General features: G+C 55.2%; 2 protein-coding genes across 2 annotated transcripts; one reads left to right on the top strand and one right to left on the bottom strand.

The window, feature by feature from the left end:
• Window positions 1-361: 361 nt before the first annotated feature.
• BSPRY (B-box and SPRY domain containing) lies at window positions 362-10,243 on the bottom strand. The gene is made up of 6 exons (XM_068211582.1): window positions 10,085-10,243; window positions 8,917-9,015; window positions 7,757-7,987; window positions 6,145-6,170; window positions 4,903-5,027; window positions 362-984 (listed from the first exon to the last, which is right to left on the bottom strand). The coding sequence occupies exons 1-6, from the start codon at window positions 10,106-10,108 to the stop codon at window positions 455-457; spliced, it is 1,035 nt and encodes a 344-aa protein (XP_068067683.1). The 5' UTR covers window positions 10,109-10,243; the 3' UTR covers window positions 362-454.
• WDR31 (WD repeat domain 31) lies at window positions 10,136-21,023 on the top strand. Its single transcript, XM_068211583.1, has 11 exons — window positions 10,136-10,249; window positions 11,779-11,876; window positions 13,203-13,297; window positions 14,023-14,152; window positions 14,539-14,613; window positions 15,494-15,638; window positions 15,722-15,822; window positions 16,748-16,815; window positions 17,186-17,327; window positions 18,132-18,294; window positions 19,635-21,023. The coding sequence occupies exons 3-11, from the start codon at window positions 13,251-13,253 to the stop codon at window positions 19,793-19,795; spliced, it is 1,032 nt and encodes a 343-aa protein (XP_068067684.1). The 5' UTR covers window positions 10,136-10,249; window positions 11,779-11,876; window positions 13,203-13,250; the 3' UTR covers window positions 19,796-21,023.
• The last annotated feature ends 177 nt before the right edge of the window (window positions 21,024-21,200 follow it).

Below are 21,200 nucleotides of genomic sequence, written 5' to 3'. Positions count from 1 at the left end.
TCTCCACGATCCAACCTAAATCTCTCCTGGCACAACTTGAAGCCATTTCCTCTTGTTCTTTAGCCGTTGCTTGGGAGCAAAGCCTGACCACACCTGGCTCCACACTCCTGTCAAGGAGTTGTAGAGCACAGCCCTTTCCACGGGCCTCCTCCCTGCCACTTCTCCACACATATCTGTCACTATTTCTCCTCTTTTTTCCAGCCCACCAGCAGACTGGAAAGCTGCTTTTGGTGGGGCAGAAATCAAACAATTCACCTAGGAGCAGCTGGCTCAGCCAGGCATTCCCAGACCCCTCACCCCAGTACAGGGTGTAGGCTCTAGGACGAGAGGAAAGCTGCAGAAAACACACGAGGAGCAGGTGTAGTGTGAAGGCAGGTGTTGTCTGAAGGGCCCTGGACACAGCCCACAGCCCTTCCCGGGCTCCTTTCCCCTGAGCACTGCATGGCACACACAGTCACACACGGCCGAGCGAGATGCTCTGGTGTGCCACGGCAAAGACAGGGTACACGGGCTCCTGGAAGGCCTGGCGGATGGAGAAGAGGATGGCGCAGGAGTCGGGGTCGTAGAAGAGCAGCTCCCCCCCTGCAAAGTCCAGCAGGACCCCGATCTCTGCCGGGGCCTTGATCAGCTCCACGGGCTGGGGCTGCCCCGCGTGCAGGAACCGGAATTCTTTGTCGTAGCGTGAGAACACCCAGGAGGCAGCGTTGAAGCCCAGGCGGCCTTCGTTGGCAGAGCCCTTCCTGGGCACAGAGCTGTAGCAAACCCCCAGCTTGTAGGCACAGCTCTGCTCCACGCTGACCTTCCAGGCACAGACCCCTGAGTGGAAAGGTGCGGTGGCCAAAGCGTTGGGCCAGTGGTCAAACCGCTCGGGGCAGCCCAAGTCCACCTTTGCTTTCTTGGGGCTGAAGGTCAGGGTTCGCTTGTCTTCCGACAGGGTGAGGTGGGGGCTCAGGGTTTTCTCATCAATGTGAATCTCCTGTGAGCCTGCAAGAGAAGCCATGTGATGAGCACTGACTCAGTGGCCACCATCTGAACCACCTGAGGTAGTCATGGCCATGAGAAACACAAGAGCAACCACCCTCTCCTCACACACCGCTCCTGGGGCCCGCTCTGCTCCCCAGGGTGACAGTGCTGAGGGCTCAGGCTGGGTGCCACAGCTTCTCCTCTCAGCCAGGGCCAGAACAAGGCTCACCAAAGCCCACACTCACCAGACACCTCTCCACCTTGCTCATCTTCCTCTGACCCTGGCCTGACTCCCCACAAAACAGAACTCAGCAAGTCTGGGTCACCCCACTTTTGGGAGCGATCCAAACTGAGTTCCTGTCCTTTCCCACCCCCACAGTGGGTGAGCAGGACCTGGCTGCTCCTCCCCCAGCCAGGGGAGCCAAGAGCCTGGCAAGACTGGCTGTGTGCAGAAAACCTGCAAAGCTGGAAAAACAGGACTGGAAAGGGCCAGGCAGGGAAATCTCTTTCCTGCTACAAAGCCCCAGGCGTTGATCAACCCACCCTGAGGTGCTGGGAGCAGTGCAGGGAGGTGGCACCGGGCTCCGAGCTGAGCATGGCTGTGACTGGACCTGGCTCAGCTTAGTGAAAGAAGAGGGGTCCCAGCTGCACAAGCCCAGCCAGTAGCAGCCCAGGCTGGCCAGAGGACACAGCACCCACTGTGGGTCTGCACCATTGCAAAATCATGGAATCACAAGACTACAGGACTGTCAAGGTTGGAAAAGATCTCTGAGATCATGGTGCCCTGCCCTGGCTGCATTCTTCTCCCTGAGACCCTTCTGTGGGCCCGCAGGCTGTGGAACTGCAGAAGTGTGTTCCTCGGTCCCTAAATTTGTGAAGCAGGGGTGAGGCTGATGCCCAGCGGACTCATCTGCTCCTGAGGGGACTCAGTTCCTGCCAGGAGGTGCCCCTCCTTGCCCTGTCTTCCCCCACCTTCACTTTTTTCATTTTAGGTCTTAAACCACATGGAAACAGGGCTGGAGGGGTGACTCAGTGGCTCTGCCATCCCTGCCAGCAGCTCTACCCTGTCATGCCAGCACCAGCCACCGCCCAACACCCTCTGCTCAGCATCCAGCACACAGCACGATGAGCCCTTAAAGAACCAAAGGATGACCTCAACAGGGTCATCCCAGAGCCCAGCCTGCTCCAGGACTCAGGTCAGCATGCCTCTAACAGCCAACAGCACCCAGCAGCAGCAGCAATGCTCCAGGGTTTCCTCAGGCTGCACCTGCCCAGGTGCTCCCTGGCAGATGAGGCTGAATTATCCCTTTGCAAACCAGTGCCATGCACCTGTGCATGTTGGGTAGGAGTTACTGCAAGCAAGAGTGAGCCCAAAGAGGAGCTGAAGCCAGCACTTCCTTCAGCAAGAGCTGCCAGCCTCATTCATCTGATGATTTATTTCCCCACACAGCAGCCAAACCTGAGTTCTCCACAGGGTTCTGGGGCTGCCCACGCTGCTGGTGTGCAGGGCAGCTTTCCAGGAAGCCAAAGCTGCTCTGAATTCATAGAAAACAAAGCAGCACCAGACTTTATCTTCCTCTGGCAGAAGGAGGGCACTAAACCTCCTGTTGTGTCACACACAGCTAACTTAGGGCTGCATCCTGGTGGTCCAGGTGGGGAAACACCACCCACATTGCTCTGCTGTGGAACTGCAGTTCCAGGGGAGCATCTGAGGGAGGGGAAATGCTGGCAAAGTACAGCAGTAATTCAGACCAGCAAATTTTGTCCCTCACACAAGTGATTTGTCATGATTAAATGTGGATTTTCACATACAATTCTGATGAATGATTCCACTGGGAATTCATCTCGCCCCTACGTCTATTTTCTCTGTGTCCTGTATACCTCAGGGTGGCCTTGGGACATGAGGGATACTGGGACAATAAATTCCCATGGTTAACAGCTCTGGGAAGCACGTTTGTGTGAGCTGCAGCATATCTAGCTGCTTTTAAAAATCCAAGTTCCCATTAACTGACATCCCTCCCAAAACGGTGCCAGGGGATTTGCATCATCTCGTGGTGTAAGGAAGAAGCTGACAACCTCAAACAGAAGTGAAACAGAAACCTGGATGCCAACTGAAGGCATCAAAGGAATCATGTTTATTTTTGAGAATGAAATAGAGCCCCTTTTGCAGCTGCTTTCCAAGTATTTTAGAGGTTATGGAGTGAGCCATCAAGGCTTGGAATTTTCTGTTTTCAAGCAAATAAACAAGAGAGCCAACCTGCTCACCTGCCTTTGGGAGGAGGGACCACAGAATGACACTTCACATTACTGTTAATATTAAATCTCTAAGACTTGGTCCAGGGTGGCCTGGGGACTGATGAGATCCACAAGGATACACCAGGTATCCTCAGCATGCAGTAATGACAGGTGAAATGTAACCACACACTCAAAAAAACCCAAACAGAATGTAATTCCTGTGTAATAAGTACATCAGCACACCCACCACAAGAATCAAATGCCCTAAAGTCATTACATTTCATAAGGATACTGCTGGGAGAAGAATCCTTAAAAATTCTGTCACAGCAAAGAAAATTAGGGAAAAGGCTTCCTGCTTGACTCCATGGCTCTGAACATTGAGAACCTTCTTGACTGATTCTTTCAGGAAGAATTTCTTCACTGAATGGGTTTTAAATACTGGAAGGGACTGCCCAGGGAGGTGGTGGAATGATCATCCCTGGAGGTGTCCAAGGCATGGCTGGACCTGGCAGTCAGTGCTCTGGGCTCAGTGACAAGGTGGTGATCACAGGTTGGATTGGATGGTTTTAGAGGTCTTTTCCAACATGAACAATTCTGGGATTCTGTGACACAGTCAATGCACCACTGCAGGGACACTTTCCTCAACTGCCAGCACTCACAAAGAGGGAAATTAATCACAAAGGGAGAGCAACACCAGAGTTTGCGTGAGATAAACACATGATGGTAGTGCTTGATAGGCATAGACTCTCAAGCTAATACTTAAAACCATGAGAGCAATAAAAGCCTGAAGTGCAGACTTTGGAAATGGGCCTGGAAACAGGGAAAAAAACTGGAAACAGCTCATCAGAATCACAGCAAGATGAGCAGAAAACAGAAGTTTGTACAGCAGCCTTGGAAAAACCACGCTAGAGATTGTTCACAAGGCAAATTACAAAGGATATTGCCATCTCTGAGAAACAAAAAATGCATTTGAAATACTCTAACAACAGACTGAAACCAGAGTAAAAGCAAACATTTCACAACCAGCCATTCAAGCACATCACAGCCAGGGGAAAAATGTCTTTCCCTGCTTAACTCAGCCAGCACCAACCAGGTAAACCAGTCCCAGAGCCTGTGAGTGGCCTGGTGAATGCCTCCAGTGCAGCCTCAGCTGTACAGCAGGGGCTGAGCCAGAGCACAAACACCTCTAGAACCACCAGCTCGTGCACAGCCACAACCTCAGCTTGTGATCAGAATGCTGCTCCATCTACTCACTGCCCCCTGCACTGGGCAGTCTCACAGACATCCCACAGAAGAAAGCACCCTCTCAAAGTCCCCAGCAGCCCAATGCTAAACGCTGTGAACAGAAATTTCTGTGACAGAGATTCCCACAGCAGCATCAGCTTCACTGCTGTCACCCAGGAAACAGCAAAAGAAACCACACAACGTTAAAGCCACAGAGCTGATAAAACACACAATCTTTTCAAACTCCAGTTCTTTCCTGAGCCACAACCTGCTTGGAGCCCCCACTGCACCCCCTACACCTCCCACAGCTGCTACTGCCTCCCTGAACGGGCTCCAAGAAACAAGCAGGGGCTGGGAGAGCAGAGGGGCAGGACACAGCGCGAGGAAGTTTGGACACAGCATGAGGGTGCTTCTCTGGGCACAACACAAGTGACGGTGCAGGAATCCCTGGAGCATGAAAGATCTGAGCAAGACACTGACCTGTGAGGCAGCAGAGCACAGCACAGGCCCACAGTCGATGCAGCAGTGGACTCTGAACACAGGTCTGATTAAAGTTTAACTTCAGGGACTCCTGTGGCTCCAAGATTCCCTCCGCCACCTCCGTCCTAGCAAAGGAAAACAGGAGCTGTTTCAAAATACAGTGATTTATTGTGCTGGGAGGTGTTTAAAAGATTACAAGGAGGTATGGCAGAGGTTAAAGAGGAGCTCTGGCTGCAGAGAGACCACAGCAGGAGAGTCTGGGCCAGCTCTCACCCTGAGTGATACTTTCGGTTGGCTCTGCTTACAGTTCCCGGTGAAAGGGCTGCAGTGTTGTAAAACGCATCCCAGCAGCCTGAGTCAATAGCTCCTCACTCAGCAGACACAGGGTAAATAAATGTGTCTGAGAGCAGCCATCAGGGTACCAGGGGAGCACAATGAACAGGCAGAGAATCAGATTTCCCTCTATTGCCAGAACCCCACAGTCTGATCACAGAGGTTTCACCCAGCACAGAGCCAGGGGTTTGCTGGCTCCTGTGGCCTGCAGTCTGCACAGAACTCCTGGTTGTGAGGACAGGCTGTGGCACAGGCTGCTGGGGATGTGCTGTGGCACATTCCATACTCTCCATAGGCCCAAATGCCCCCACAGGCCCTCTGGGCAGCACAGTGCAGCCAGGGCCAGCACCCTCACAGCAGCCACAGAAATAAATTACTTAAATAAAGTGAAATAGATTAAATAAAAACACAGCCACCAAGGTGCTTCCTCAGGAAGGGCAGCCCAGTGTCAGTGGTGTCAGCGACACTGAGACCTGCACCTGGCTCTCCCTGCCCATGCAGAGCTGGGGACATGCTGTGCCAGCCACCCCCTACATGGAGCACAGACCATCCCACCTCCTGCCAACAGCCTGGCACAGGCCTGCTCCATCCCCCAGCAAGCCCTGTGGTTTTCTGCAGAAGGAAAAAAAGAAAGTTGCAGAAGTTCTCCCATAAGCAAGGACTGCTGATCTGGGAAAGCACGTGGAGCATCTCTAGGTGCAGCAGAGCACAAAAAGCAGAGACGAGAGGCCATGCTGGCATCTCTGTGCTCTGTCCATGTCCACAACAAAAGCAGCACGAGGGACAAAGGAGGAGTCATGGGGTGCCTGAGTCATGGCACACAGCACAGGAGCTGTGGGGATGCAGGTGTGGAGCAGGGAAAACTTGGAGCAGGGTCAAGGAAAGGACCAGGAGCAGCTGAGTACTGACCTCTCAAAAATCTCTTGTTCTGCACGCTGGGGACAAAGAGAGAAAGAGTCATCAGAGCTTAAATCCCCACAGAAGACACCCCAAACACAGCAAACCCAGGACCTGGGGTGCAGTGTTCCCCTTCCTGACCCAGAGAAGCCACCCCTCATTCCAACCCCAGCCCTGGGGAGCAGCAGGAGCATCCAATATCCATTTTCTTCAGCTGCAGCACTTCCCACTTCCCAACTCAGAAAACGAGTGGGAATGGCTGAAGGCAATACACTGCACATGTGGTTGGGACACTGTCTGCTGTTCCCTCTCTGTCCCCACCCCACTAGGGCAGGCTGCAGGAACAGCCTGTGCTCCCAGCAAACAACCCCAGGGCTTTCAGCAAAGGAGGGAGGCTGCAGAGGGACTAAGCCAAGAGTCAGGTGACCTCATGGTCAGTCCCACTTGTTTCTGTACCTGCTGGGCATGAGGCATTCTCAAGGTACAGCAAAGTGATAAGAAAATACCTGTTCCCTGCTCAAATCTAAGCAGTGCACTTTGCATGCCTTCAGCTTTCCTGTGGCATGGCATGTGTTGAATCCAGATAGGCACAAGTACCAACACTGACAGTCCAAGGTAGAAAACACATGAACTCCTAATTCCCTTCCAGAAGGAGAAACTGAGGGTGTGGCTGTTCTCTGCCACAGGCAGCTGATCCTGGTCTCCAGCCTCTCCTCTTTATGGTGCAGCTACAGCCCAGCATGCTGAGGTGCTGGGGCAGGATAGGAACTGCCTTTCCCACCAAAGGAGCATCTGCCCTCTTTCCATGGGATTGGGTCTGTTTTCCAAGCTGAACTGCTCTTCCCCTCCTCACAAATTTACACGTGGGAAGCAGAGGCTGAGCATGGTGGTGGCAAGGCAGAGGTCCTGCTCACATCTAAAATGAGAGGAATCACTTGGGTGAGCCCAGATGATTCAATAACCAGAGAAGGAACTGAGCAAGGGGAAGCACAGGCTGCTTTGCACGGCAAATGTCCCTAACAGGGCTAAGCCAGGCAACACAGGGGACTTTCCAGAAGAGCTGCAGGTGTTTCCAAGGGTCAGTGTTGATTAAACTAGACACTAGAAAACTGGTAGCACAACTAGCTGTTGTAAGAGCAGCTCACAACCCAGAGCTGTCCTGGTTGTCCAGTCTAAGGGCAACTACAGGCCCAGAGCTTGGAGACCTGAACCTGGATGGTTCTGGACCTCACTGCAAGCAAGAGCAGGATCAGGCAGAGCAGATGCTCTAGGAACCACCAGAAACCACAGGGGCTTATCAGGATCAGGTTGAGCAGATTCCCTGAGCCAGACCTGCAAATGTCTGCAAATGGCCTGCCTGGGCAGGGGGTGGAGTCACCATCCCTGGATGTGTTTAACAAAAGCCTGGATGTGGCACTCCATGACAGGGTTTAGTTGAGGTGTTGGGGCTGGGATGGACTCGATGATCTTTAAGGTCTCTTCCAACCCAGAGATTCTGTGAATTCTTTATGTCCTGTCCACCTCTGCCTCCCTGCTGTCAGCACAGCAGCTGCTGAACACCGCATTTAAGTCCCATAACAAGAAGTGCAGGTCAGCTCTTGGCTGCCTGACTCACAGTACTCACCAGCAGGCCCTGGTCATCCAGGTTGGTGATCATGTCCACCAGGTAGGTGCGGAGGGCACCCAGCTTGTGCAGAGCCTCTGTCCAGTGCACCTGCTGGGTGAGGATGCTCTGGTGTGCCCGCTCCTCCTCGGCGTGCACCCTCTCCAGCAGCCGCTGCTCCTCGTTCTCACAGGCCTTCCCCACGAGGAGCAGCCTCTGGACCACCAGCTCCCGCGCCGCGCTGGCCGCGCTCTGCCACGGCAAGGACACAGCAGGAGCATCAGCCCTGCTCCAGCCCTGAGAGGAGCCCCAGCTGCTTCTGCCCGCGCTCCTGGGGCTCAGCCATTGGTGTTACTCTGTTAAGTGAGCCCACGGCACCTGGCACCATACCAGTCCCAAAGCTGCCCACTGCCTCCTCAGCCAGCCCCAGTACCTAAGTGACAACCAGCGAGGGACCAGAGTCCTGTCCCTCAGCAAACCTCCATAGATTCTCTGTGGGTGAGAAACAGGAGAATAGACTGAGACAGCTGGGGATACTCAGCCTGAAGGAAAGATGCCAGGGAGAACTTACAGCCCCTTCCAGTGCCTAAAGAGGTTCCAGGAGAGCTGGAAAGGGACTTGAGACAAGAGCCTGGAGAGACAGGACAAGCGGGAATGACTTCCCACTGCCAGAGGGCAGGGTTAGATGGCATATTGGGAAGAAATTTTCATTGCAAGGGTGGTGAGTCCCTGGCACAGGGTGCCTAGAGGAGCTGTGGCTGCCCCTGGATCCTGGAAGTGTCCATGGCGAGGTTGGATGAAACTTGGAGCAACCTGGGATAGTGAGAGGTGCCCCTGCCTATGGTAGAGGGATGGAACTGTGTGGTCTTTAAGGTTTTTTCCAACCCAAACCAGTTTGGAATTCTATGATGCTATCACTGTCCTTTGTCCTCATCCTCAGTGACAGCAAGGAACAAATAAAATAAACCTGGAAATTCTAAGGCACTGATCCTAGTAGGATGTTTGATTGTTTTACACTCACACCATTGTCTGTGCACATTTTCTAGGCAAATGAAGCAGGAATTCCAGGCACACCCTGGCATTCCATTTCCACAGCCTCATCCCCCCTGGCCCCCGGGAGCTGAGCATCCCTGCCGGGAATGGCGAGCAGGGAGCAGGCAGGGCCAGCCCCAGGGACTCACCAAGACGCCCTGGTCTTTGGCAGGCAGCACCTCGTCCACGTGCCGGGCGATGGCCGCGCTCTGCAGCTGGATCCGCTCGCAGCGCTCCACGAGCTTGTTCTGGGACACGGAGCAGCGGGGTGATGGATGCGGGCCTGGACGGGGCCCCGAGCCCCGGCCGCCACCCCACCCCACCTCCACCCCTCCCCTGCGCCACCCCACAGAGAGCCCCCATCCCCACGGGGGACCCCTGACCAGCCCCACACCGCCCCACACCTGCCAGGAACCCCTCGCAGAGCCCCCGTCCCCATCCTTGGGTGGGCGCACACCCGCCAGGGGCTCCTTTAGAGCACCCAGCTCCCCGTGGGAACCACCCGCATGGGCCCACACCCTGCCAGGGACCCCCGCGGCCACACACACCCCAGGGACCCCACACACCCCCAGGGACCCCACACACCCCCAGGGACCCCACACCCTGCCAGGGACCCCACACCCGGTCTGGGACCTCCACACCCTGCCAGGGACCCCAGACACCCCCAGGGACCCCACACCCCCAGGGACCCCACACCCTGCCAGGGACCCCACACCCGGTCTGGGACCTCCACACCCTGCCAGGGACCCCCGCGGCCACACACACCCCAGGGACCCCACACACCCCCAGGGACCCCACACACCCCCAGGGACCCCACACCCGGTCTGGGACCTCCACACCCGGTCTGGGACCTCTGCGGCCACACACACCCCCAGGGACCCCACACCCTGCCAGGGACCCCAGACACCCCCAGGGACCCCACACCTGGTCTGGGACCTCCACACCCTGCCAGGGACCCCACACCCTGCCAGGGACCCCACACCCGGTCTGGGACCTCCACACCCTGCCAGGGACCCCCACGGCCCCACAGCTGCCGAGGCACCCCCACACTCCGCCAGGGACCCACACACACCCCCTGTGGCCCTATACCCCCACCGGGACGCACACACAGCCCCAGGGAGCCCCATATTCTCCCAGGGAGCCCTATATTCCCCCAGGGACGCTCATACCCATCCAGGAACCCTCACAGCCCCCGACACACCCGCACGCCCGCCCGGAGCCCCCATCCCGCCGGAACTCCCCAGACCCGCAGGGCCCCTCTGCCCGCCCAGCCCCGGGCTCCCCGCAGCCGGCCCGGGCCGGGCTCCCGCCGCTCACCCGCAGCCGCTCGGCCCGGGCCATGCTGTGCCCGCACCTGCCGCGGGGGCGGCAGCCCCGCCCGGCCGCGCTCGGCGCTCCCGGCTCGGCTCCGCCCCGGCCCGGCCCCGCCGGGAGCCGGCAGCGGGCGGCGGCACGGGCGGGACGGCGCCGGGGCCGGTGAGGGTGAATGCGCGGCGGGGCCGGGCCGGGCCGCGGGGCTGCCCCAGCACAGGGACGCGGTTCTTCACAACCTGTCCTCACAAACCTTTCCCGAGGGCTGCCCGCCTCGCCCCTGCCAGTGGCACATGGCACTTAAGGGGCTCCCTCGGGATGCTCCCATCACAGGGACCCGGAATGCTCCCCTTGACCCCCACAGGGACACTCCCATCCCAAGGGACCCAGGATGCTCCCAGTTAACCCCACAGGGTCACCCCATCATAGGGACCCGGGATAATCCCATTTAACCCCACAGGGTCACCCCCATCATAGGGACCCGGGATAATCCCATTTAACCCCACAGGGTCACCCCATCATAGGGACCCGGGATAATCCCATTTAACCCTCACAGGGCCACCCCCATCATAGGGACCCGGGATGATCCCATTTAACCCCACAGGGTCACCCCATCATAGGGACCCGGGATAATCCCATTTAACCCTCACAGGGCCACCCCCATCATAGGGACCCGGGATGATCCCATTTAACCCTCACAGGGCCACCCCCATCCCTAGAGACCCGGGATGATCCCATTTAACCCTCACAGGGCCACCCCCATCCCTAGAGAACCGGGATGATCCCATTTAACCCTCACAGGGCCACCCCCATCATAGGGACCCGGGATGCTCTCATTTAACCCCACAGGGCCACCCCCATCCCTTGAGACCCGGGATGATCCCATTTAACCCCACAGGGTCACCCCCATCCCTTGAGACCCGGGATGATCCCATTTAACCCCACAGGGTCACTCCCATCATAGGGACCCGGGATGATCCCATTTAACCCTCACAGGGCCACCCCCATCCCTAGAGACCCGGGATGATCCCATTTAACCCCACAGGGTCACTCCCATCCACAGAGACCCGGGATGATCCCATTTAACCCTCACAGGGCCACTCCCATCCCTAGAGACCCGGGATGATCCCATTTAACCCCACAGGGTCACCCCCATCCCTAGAGACCCGGGATGATCCCATTTAACCCCACAGGGTCACTCCCATCCACAGAGACCTGCCAGCACAGCTGTGGGGTCACACCCAGCTCCAGGAACCCAGGATGTCCCCCATTCTCCCCAAAGCCAAACGCCCTTCTCGAAGGGATGCTGATTCCCCGTGAGGATGGGGCAGCTCTGCTGGGGTCCCTGTGCCGCTGCTGTGGTTGTTGACGTTCCCTGTGCCATGGTACAGGTTTCACTGCAGAGCCTGGACAGGTGGAGGCAGCAGCACGGCTTATTTTTCAAAAGCAATTCAGTAAAAAAGGTGTTTGATTTCTGTCAAGCGATGCATTTGGAGGGAAGGGAGGATAAGGGCATCCTCCAGCATGAAACTCAGGCTGGTGAAGCTTGGTGTGGATCAGTTGTAGGATCCCTGAGTTTTTAGAGCTTTGTGGTCGAGCAGCTGATGTGTGTTGGGATACAGACAGCAAAACCTTGGATTAACATCCTGCCTGAGCGCTGTTCTCATCCAGGATGCAGAAAAATCTGCTCTTTATTGCAGTGAGGAGGAGGCAGGAGAACAGTGAGACACAGGACAAAGCTCCACCTTCCCTGCAGCCTCCGCTGGCCACGGGCAACTCCCTGAGAGCTGATGTGCAGGTAGGGATGAACATTAACTAACTGCTGCTGGGAAACAGTAACCATCAGAATTCAAACTCAGAATTCCCACCCTAGTGTTGCCTAAAGTCTTGTTTTGCAACTTCAGAGTTCTCCCGCTGTCAGAGAAAAATCACATTCCTGATGGACTGAAACGATTGGGGCACTTGGTCAGATTGAAAGAATAAATTGCCAAATTATCACAGCCTGTGAGATTGATTATTCCTCACATCTTTGGAACATGTAAACTCATGGATAGAACAGCAGGAGATTAACTAGGTATTACTAATTGCTAATCACAAGGGCTGTCAGGGTAAAATTAGAAAGGGAATTTTGTAGAAACCTTTTGCTCAGTGCTTCCAGGATTTGGTTTTCTTTTTTTTTTTTCTTTTTTTTTTTTTTTTTCTTTTTTTTTTCTTTTTTTTTTGCCTCTTGTTTTCTTTTTTTTTTCTTTTTTTTTTTTTTTTGTGGGCAGAACCCTCAAGCAGTTTTTTTGCTGGAAAAAGCAGATTGCGTTTTTTCCCCTTATTTTGATTAGCAAAATGCTGCAGCCATGGAAGATGGGCATGCCAGCAGACTAAATCCAATTAGTGTGCCCTGAGCTACGCAGCAGGCAGTTACTGTCTGTGACAATTCGCTGTCACTGAGACTGGTTTCTGCTCGGGGGAGGTGCTGCTCCTCACCTGGATGGATCTGCAGGGTCTGGCTGTGCTGACCCCTCTGGGGAGGGACCAACCTGGCCCCAGCCTGGCCAGTAGGTGTTTGCTGAATGCATCTGGGTTGTCCACATGGTCTTGCCTTGCCTGGGACTGGTATATGGATATGGAAACTCTTCCCAAAGTGTTTATCAGCTCATGGAAAGATCAATTCAAGAATTGCCAGGGTGGCTCAGTTGAGCTGGGGCTGCCTGTGCCTGTACTTGGTCCCACCAGTTGCTGTATGGCTTCAGTCTGAAGGTGTTTGCCTTCACCAAGCCAAAAACTGCGATCTCCAGGATGTATGGAAGTCCAGACCAGATCCAGGAGTAAGAGGAGGTGTAAACAATGAGAGGCAGCAGCTCCATCTCTGTTGTGGCCTCACCAAGCTTGGGCATTTTTAAACTCAGTGTGAGGTCCCAGTGACCTCACTCTGCTGCTGGCTCTGCTCTAAGCTAAAGGTTCCATTCAGGACCTCGAGATGTCCCCTCCTCTGAGGTTTTCTCCTTAATCTGAATGGAGTAACATGTAGATAACATGTTACCAGCACCTTATCCTGTATGTGTGACAAACAGAAACCCCTCTGGATCCCTGGTGGTGCCGTGTCCCCTCACCCACAGCCGTGTCGCCATAGCAGATGCCCGAGGTGCTGATGTGACACCCACCACTGCTTGCCAGGACTATGGGGAAACTGCAGAGTAAAATCAGCTACCACACCAGCAAATACAGGTAAAACAACGCTGGGAGATCAATCTTGTCAATAAACCAGGTGTGAGAGTGAAGACAGCACAGATGAGCAGAAAATATGGCAAGCACAGGGGTTTAGTTTCATTACTGGATGTTTGAACCAGGTTTGCATTTCTAATCGTCACTTATAAAGCCTGCTCAGCTTTTTTGGGGGGACTGAAATCCCAAGTGTCACTCACAGGAATGGCCAAGCACATAACCATGGCCAGTGGTTGTGCTCTGTGATGGCTGAGGCAGAGCTCTGAAGGGGAGTAGCTCCAGGAGAGAGGTTCTTTGGCCCAAATACCCAAACTGCTTTGTTGTGTCCTCAGAGCCTGTCACCAGCCTTGATGGCCAAGATGAAATAATTCAGTCCCTGGCAGCAGGGAGAGTGATATGTGCCTGGAGAGCAGCACAGGGTGGCAGCGGGGGGGACTCATGGCCAGGGAGGTGTCACAGCAAAGAGCAGCAGAGCGTGACCCATGTGAGTGTGGAGGCTGGTGAGGTCAAAATCTCCTTTCTTCTTTGCACCAGCACAGAGTGAGCGACAATTAAACATTCAGCAGCTCCGGAGCTGGGATAGGTCTGCTCCATCTCACTCACAGCCTTTCTCTGACTTTCCAAGACAGATGCTGTCATGTCAGAAGATGCTGGAGGTGGCAGGGAATGTCACCTGACCTCTCCTCCCAGCCCCTGCAGCTCCCACTGCTGTCCCTGTTCCTCTGCAGGGCCGACGGCTCCGTGGGACAGACGGGACCCACCGGTGCCTCCCAGGAGCACAGCCCTGCTCACACCGACGCTGTCACCTCTGTGGCTGCTCTCCAGCCAGACCTGTGTGTGTCAGGAGGAAGGGATAAGGTGAGGTAGCCTCTGAGACAGGAAAATATATCAACAGCTTCAAAAGTAAGGTTGAAATGTGAGCTTTGAACATTTCCATGGAGGGTAGCTATGCCGGTCCCTGGATTTAGAAAGGAAAAATGAGTTTAGGGTGAGGGCACGCCCTGAAGCACGTGGAATCAAATTTTGTAACCTCTCCAGAGCTCATATCACATCAAATGCTCCCACCCAGGCTTGGGATCGCCAGACTGACTCTTACATCACCTGTCTTTAAGGACAGTTGTGCATTCTCTAGCAGCTGAAAACCAGAGGAACCTGTTCCCTGTCCTGTGAACTGTGCACAAGTCTTGGTATGACATATCCTCCCTGCCCTGCTCTCCTGCTGACCCCTGTCCCTGTCCCTGCAGAGCGTGGCTGTGTCCAGCTGGAGGTCCGGGGCTGCCCTGCGCCGCTTCACCGGCCACGAGCGCGAGGTCACCAAGGTGAGAGCTGGGGAGCCAGGAATGATGGAGCACTGGTTTGTCATCCACAAGAAAGGTGGGATCAGGGTATTGCTGCTATCCAGCTGGACTTGATGACCTTAAAGGTCTTTTCCAAACTTAACGATTCATGATTCTGTGATCAGAACACATTAGGTTTTTCCCAAGGCCCCAACAGATACTTTTGGAGGCAGCATGGAGTGTTGCATTCAGACTAAACAGGGCTGCAGGAGGTCTGGATGTGAGCTTGTCTTCCCCTCCAAGAGACTGTATAGCAAAAGCTCAGGATGAATTATGAGGTTAAGCTTTTGATGCAGAGATGGCATTCACTTTTCTTCAGGCCTCATTCTGCTAGACTTGACATTATTCCACAAATCAGCCATGCCTGGCTGATATATTCTGGGAATACCCATGCCATGTGCCATAGCTGGCATATTCTGGGAATAGCAGGGCTTTCATTTCCTTTCTGGGATTGGGATGACAAAGTCAAGCAGGCTTCTGGGAGAGCAGACGTGCAGAGGGGCTGTAGCTGTGCGTGGTGTGGCCAGTGCACCTCCACAGGGGACAGCCCCAGTGGGTCCCCTGGGCTGTGGGTACTGCAAACACAAAGGGGCCTTTATTCACCTCAGTGCTCAAAACAACTGGGCTCATCTGGGTTTGTAAGGACGTTTTTCCTATAAAAGGAATGGTTTCCAAGAACAAGACCTGAGAGCACCCATCCACCATCCCTGGCTCTGAGGGGACAAGGAACAGAGTTGAGAGGCCAGGCTCTCCCCATTCACGTTCCTGCATGTGCTGGGCTGTGGCAGGACAGCAGCAGAGTTGTGTTTTCCCTGTGAACTGGGTGGGAGGATGAGCAGCTTCTCCTTCTGGTCCTTGGCAGGTCACCTCAGCCCTTGACTCCAACAGAGTCTTCAGCGCATCCCGGGACAAGACAGTGATGATGTGGGAGCTTCACAGGACTTCAGGGCCAAGCCAACACTTCCCAGGACATGACCTGGTTGTTACTGGACTGGCTGTGAGCCCAGGTGAGGGATGACAAACTCCCAGTCCCCAGGGACTGGCTGACAGTGTTTCCTGCCTTGTTTTGGATGCTAACTTGTGGTTGCAGACGCCTCCCTGCTGTGCACGGGCTCCCGGGACAACACCGTGTGCAAGTGGGACACCGAGACCGGGGAGTGTCTGGGCAGAGCTGCAATCTCCAGGAATCTGGTAGGATCTGCTGGTTCCTCAAATCCCATCCCATCATCCATCTCCCTGCCTACATGGTTATTTCACATGTGAAGCTGTGCAGAGAGAATTTTCCGGGAGCTTGGTGCCAAAGGGAGCCTTTGGGACACTGTGCACCTGGGCAGGCTCAGCTTGAGGCTGGTTATTCTTCTCCAGATAACAACAAACCCAGGAGCACAAAGGTACCAAAGGACTCGTGGCAATTTATCAATGCTCTAACTCAGAGCTGTTTGGAAGCACACAGTCATGGAATCACTGAGGTTGGAAAAGACCTCTAAGACAGAGTCCAGCCATTCTCCCAACACTGCCACATGTCACTCATGTCCCCAGGTGCCACATCTACATGGCTTTTAAATCCCTCCAGGGATGGTGACTCCACCACTGCCTGGGCAGCCTGTGCCTGGGCCTGACCACCCTTTCAGCAAAGAAATTTTCCCCAGTATCCAACCTAAACCTTCCTTGGCACAACTTGAGGCAATTTCTTCTCATTGCTTGTTCCCTGGGAGAAGAACCTGACCCCCACCTGGCTGCACCCTCCTGTCTGGGAGTTGTGGAGAGCTGGAAGATCCCCCTGAGTCACCTTTTCTCCTGGGTGAACAAGTCCTGTGCAGTGGGGCTGCATTCCCTCCCGTACCAGCCCAGAGCCGGTGTGGGTACCACCCTCTGCTGCTGTCCCTGCTCCCATGGCTCTGTGTCCTGCTGCTGGCACCTCCCAGCCTCAGTCACCCCCAGCAACCCCACTGGGACTGGACCTGGCAGGGGAGCAGAAAAAGTCTTCATCCAACATTTCCAGCTCCCAACCCAGCAGGAGGAGGGGGAGGATGGGAGCTCAGTGATTCCATCCTCAGGCAGACACAGCCTAGGCTGCACACAGAGGTGGCTCCTGCTCATCCTTCCCTTTCAACAGGTCACACACCTGTGCTGGGTTCCTGGGGAGCCTTATGTCATCCAGACCTCAGAGGATAAAACCACCAGGTAAATTCCCCCTGTGGCCAGAGAGCAGGGAGGTACAGCCCGAGGCACGTGGGGCTGTTGTGGGGTTGGTTGTCATGACCCCTGCTGGTGTGGCTAAAAGCCACCTGCCAGCTCACCCGGGCCTTGGAGTGTGCCCTCCAGCCAGGGACAGGGGCTGGGAGCAGCACTGGGTGGTGACTGCGAGTGAAAAGGAGAATTTGTGAGAAAGCTGGAGAGTGATCCAGCATGGATAAATACAGGGATGCAGGGAGAGTTTGGGAGCAGCCAGGGCAGAGCTGTGGGCACAGCTGGGCCGTGGCAGAGGGCACAGAGGGAAACCATCGTGGTGATGATGCCTCAGGGTCCCCCTGCCCTCTGCTGTTCCCTGCAGGGTGTGGGACAGCCGGGAGCTGCAGGTGGCCCACACGTTCCCAGCCAAGCAGCACATCCAGACGTGCTGTGACGTGAGCCAGGACGGGCGGTACTGCCTCAGCAGCAGCAGCGGCTCCGCCGGCCACGGCGCCGAGGCCACCGTGAGTGCCGGGCAGCAAGGCCTGGGCTCCTGCTCCCTTCCCTCCCATGTCCACTGCAGACACAGAGAGCAGCCCATCAGTGCTCAAGGGTCTGAGTGCTCCCACTGCCTTGGCCTTGGGCTGGTGTCTTCCTGCCTTTCCCTTTGGGAAGTTTTGCTCAGGGAATATCAGCAGTTATTCTCCCTGATTAAATCACTGGGATTTGCTCCATCCCTAGAAGTGTCAAAGGCCAGGTTGGATGGGGCTTGAAGCACCCTGATCTAGTGAGTGGTATCTGTGTCCATGGCAGGGAGTTGAAACAAGGTGGTCTTTAAGATTCCTTGTACCCCAAACCAGCCTGGAATTTCATTTCAGTAAAACACACAGGGAAAAAAAATGGATGCCATTGAGGAATACAAGGTGCTTGCAGAAAGCCTGTAAGGGATCCCTTGCTTCAGGTGTTTCCAAACCAGGGATTCAATCCTGTAGGTTTTCAGCCCTGTGTGTGAGGATCAAGAGGATGAACCTATCCCATCCCAGGGTGGGCAGGGCTGAGGATGGGAGCAGGCTGGACACTTCTTATCTGCCTGCGCAGTCTTAGCTTGTTGGCTCTAATGGGTGTGGCCATGTGCTCAGTCACCAGTGCTGAAAATCCTTTGGGCTTTGATGTTCTCCAGGGCTGTGGGCATGAGCAGGGACAAGGGCAGTAGCCATGACACTCTGAGGATTGGTGAGGAGCTCTTTTATCCCAACCCACCTTCCTGTCTCGGTAAAACATCTCCGTGCTGGCACAGCTGGGGCTTTACCACTGCCTGTTTCCTGCAGCTCTGGGACCTGAGGCAGACCAGGGGCCGAGTGTGTGAGTACAAAGGGCATTTCCAGACCACCACCGCATGTGTCTTCCTGCCCCGGGGCCCTGCGCTCGCCCCCAGCATTGCCACATCCTCCAGCGACAGCACGGTGAAGGTCTGGGACCAGGACACTGCAGGTAGAGGAGGCTCCTGCCCACTCTGTGTTCCTTTCTCCTGGATGACAAACCCACTTCCTTCAGTTCTGTCTCCTCGTGGTGATGGGCAGGGTGACTGCTGCAATGTCTGGAGTTTACTCCAAGCCAGCTGCAGGGCAGGCTGGAGAAATGGCCCAGAGCAAACCCAGGGCTCAACAGAGATGACAGGGATCTTCCCTCAGCTAAAAGGAAAAATTACCAGGCAGCTTTTAAAGATACATCCAAGTTAAGCTATGAAAGGACAAATGATGAAAAAAGAACAGGGGAACTCCAGAGATTGCTGCAGGTACAAGTAGACAGTTGTAAGGAATAGAATTTGTACTGGAGGACAGAGGGATGGTCAGCCAACACCCTTATTCTGGTTGTCCTCTTGAAGGGGAATCGTGGGCATTTTGGGGTTAAACCTGGTGGTGAGGTTTAACTCTGGCTCCCTCCCTGAGTTGGACACAAAGGGGTTTGTTTGCCTGCCAAGCCCTGCCATGGCAGCAGGTTCTTAGCAGCCCTTGTGCTGCAGGCAGAGACCTCTTGGGAGCTGTTCAGGTTCACAGCATTAGACACTCCCCAGGGCTAAGCCCCTCTCCAAGGGAACTTATTTAAGATGGGATGAAAATAGAAACCTGAAGCTCTCCTGCAGAGAAGGACCTTCTGTTCTCTTACCTGTTCCTTTGCCTGGTGCCTGTGCACCCAGGGTGGCTGTGGGGCTGGCTGCAACTTTGATCCTCTTGCCTTCCCACCTGGGTGAGCCATAATCCAGTTGCTCTGGGAAGGATACAGGTCACCAGGAGAGGCAGCTGCCTGTGGGTCCAGGCCAAGTGCAGCTCTGTTTGCAGCTCAGCCTGAGGCTGGGGTCTCTGCACAAACTGTCTCAGGGAGTTTCATAACAGACACAAACAGAAAGGCTCATGTGGCATTGGATATTGTAAATCTTATTTCTCTTTCCCATTTGGAGATTCATCAAAACTGTGTGGTGAGTGTAGCACAGCCCTTAGGAAAACTGTAAAATTTAGGAGAAGGTGGGTTAGAAATGGCTCCAGGCTCGCCCTGCAGCTCTGCCCAGTGCGGGTTCTAGGTCCATCCAGCCCTGCTTCCTCTCCCAGGAAGGGGCAGAGCCCGACCCCAGTCTGGCTCCTCTCAGCCACGGCCTGACTGGGCAATGCACAGGGGTGAGTCTCTCTACCAGGGGCACATCCCAAGGTGTTGGATGTGTGGATCCGGGCAGCAGCTCACCACCTCAGGCGAGCAGAGGCTGGAGGTGGGCGATTGGCGTGGCCCTGCCCCACCTCAGCAAACCCAGCATTCCTCCCCTGTCCCTTCCCTTGCAGCCTGCCTGGCCACGCTGCGCCTCGAGGGCTCGGGCTCGCTGGCCTCGCTGGCCGCCTGCGACAGCTCCACCCTGCTCTGCGCCAGCTCCAACTCCGGCATCCACGTGCTCCGGGTGAGGGGCGGCGCAGAGCTGGCCCTGGAGGAGGTGGCAGCGTTCTGAGCACCGGAACCCCGTCAGACACTGTCCCAGGAGGAGCTGGCAGCGTTCTGAGCACCGGAACCCCCTGTCACAGATTGTCCCAGGGAGGGGATGTGACCCTCAAGAGCTGCCCTGACGGCGGACAGCAGGGACTCTGTGCCTGTGGGATATGGCAGCAGGGCTGGGGGAGTTGCTGCTTGGTTTGTGGGTAACAGGGAGACATCAGAGCTGTCCAGGAGAAAAGCCAAACTCTGGGAGCCTTCAGGCCAAACTCTTGCTCCTCACTGAGCATCTTGCATTTTCCTTACAAAGCCTCCCTGCAGCCAGAGGGAGGAGATGAGACACCAGGACCAAGGGACAGATACTTGAGCACCAGGCTGAGCACACACAGCTGGACCTGGGCTTGGACCAGAGGAGACTGCAATGAAGTAATTCTTCTGTGTTAGTTGCTGGCCTCTCATGCCATCGTATTTTCCCTGGAAGGAACTGTGCTCATGTTCCCAAGGAACAGACAGCTGCTCTCCAGCAGACAACAGTGAGGTGAATCTGTCTTCTCTTTACTTCTGAAGGTTTTTATCCAATCACAGAATTCCCAAACTGGAATGGACCCACCAGGATCATCCAGTGCAGCCCCTGGCCCTGCCCAGACCCCCCACCAATCCCACCCTGGGCATCCCTGGCAGCGCTGGCCCAACGCTCCTGGAGCTCTGGCAGCCTCGGGGCCGTGCCCATTCCCTGGGGAGCCTGGGCAGTGCCAGCACCCTCTGGGGGAAGAACCTTTCCTGCTCTCCAGCCTGACCTGCCCTGGCCCAGCTCCAGCCGTTCCCTGGCTCCTGTCCCTGTCCCAGAGCAGAGATCAGAGCTGCCCCTCGGGAGGAGCTGCAAACCCTGAAAAATCTCCCCTCAGCCTCCCCTGCTCCAGGCTGAACAAACCCAATAGCCTCACCCCTCCTCAGATGTTTTTTACACCAGCAGAGATCAACTGTGCATTGTGAAATTCCTGTAATTTCTCCATTCCTTCTGAGACCCAGAGCCCAGGATACATATTCAAAACCTGTTTAGATTTTTCCAGGGCACAATATTTGCAAAACCTCAATTTAAACAAACAAGTACAAAAGCTCTCCCTGGGGCAGGGCAGAACAAGACAATCCTACACTGAGTGACTTCACACAGCAAACCCTAAACAGGACACGCTGACATGGATTTACAACACCCAGTCCATGGGACAACTCAAGGAGTAGGACACAAGGTGGTACCTGGAAAAGAAGACATTCCCTGGCCTTGGACATCTACTGTAAGTGAATCCAGGGGGATGCAGATCTCCATCCAGAGACACCCATGTGGAGGCAGGAGAAAGAGGGCACCACGAGCCTCTCCCTCTCAGCTCTGTCTCTAAATGCAAATCAAGTCTGAAGTCACACTCCTA

Source organism: Anomalospiza imberbis, chromosome 21 (assembly GCF_031753505.1).
Source record: "Anomalospiza imberbis isolate Cuckoo-Finch-1a 21T00152 chromosome 21, ASM3175350v1, whole genome shotgun sequence".
Taxonomy (NCBI): Eukaryota; Metazoa; Chordata; class Aves; order Passeriformes; family Viduidae; genus Anomalospiza; species Anomalospiza imberbis.
The sequence above is the reverse complement of the archived record's forward strand: the minus strand, read 5'-3'. Positions and strand labels throughout refer to the sequence as shown.

Excerpts from the sequence above, each read along its gene's own strand:
- WDR31 (XM_068211583.1), top strand. The coding sequence starts at position 13,251 with ATGGGGAAACTGCAGAGTAAAATCAGCTACCACACCAGCAAATACAG. Across the intron at positions 13,298-14,022 it reads TACCACACCAGCAAATACAG|GGCCGACGGCTCCGTGGGAC; the intron begins GTAAAACAACGC and ends GTTCCTCTGCAG. Across the intron at positions 15,639-15,721 it reads TGGACTGGCTGTGAGCCCAG|ACGCCTCCCTGCTGTGCACG; the intron begins GTGAGGGATGAC and ends TTGTGGTTGCAG.
- BSPRY (XM_068211582.1), bottom strand. The coding sequence starts at position 10,108 with ATGGCCCGGGCCGAGCGGCTGCGG. Across the intron at positions 9,016-10,084 it reads CCCGGGCCGAGCGGCTGCGG|AACAAGCTCGTGGAGCGCTG; the intron begins GTGAGCGGCGGG and ends TCCGTGTCCCAG. Across the intron at positions 6,171-7,756 it reads TGGATGACCAGGGCCTGCTG|CGTGCAGAACAAGAGATTTT; the intron begins GTGAGTACTGTG and ends CTTTGTCCCCAG.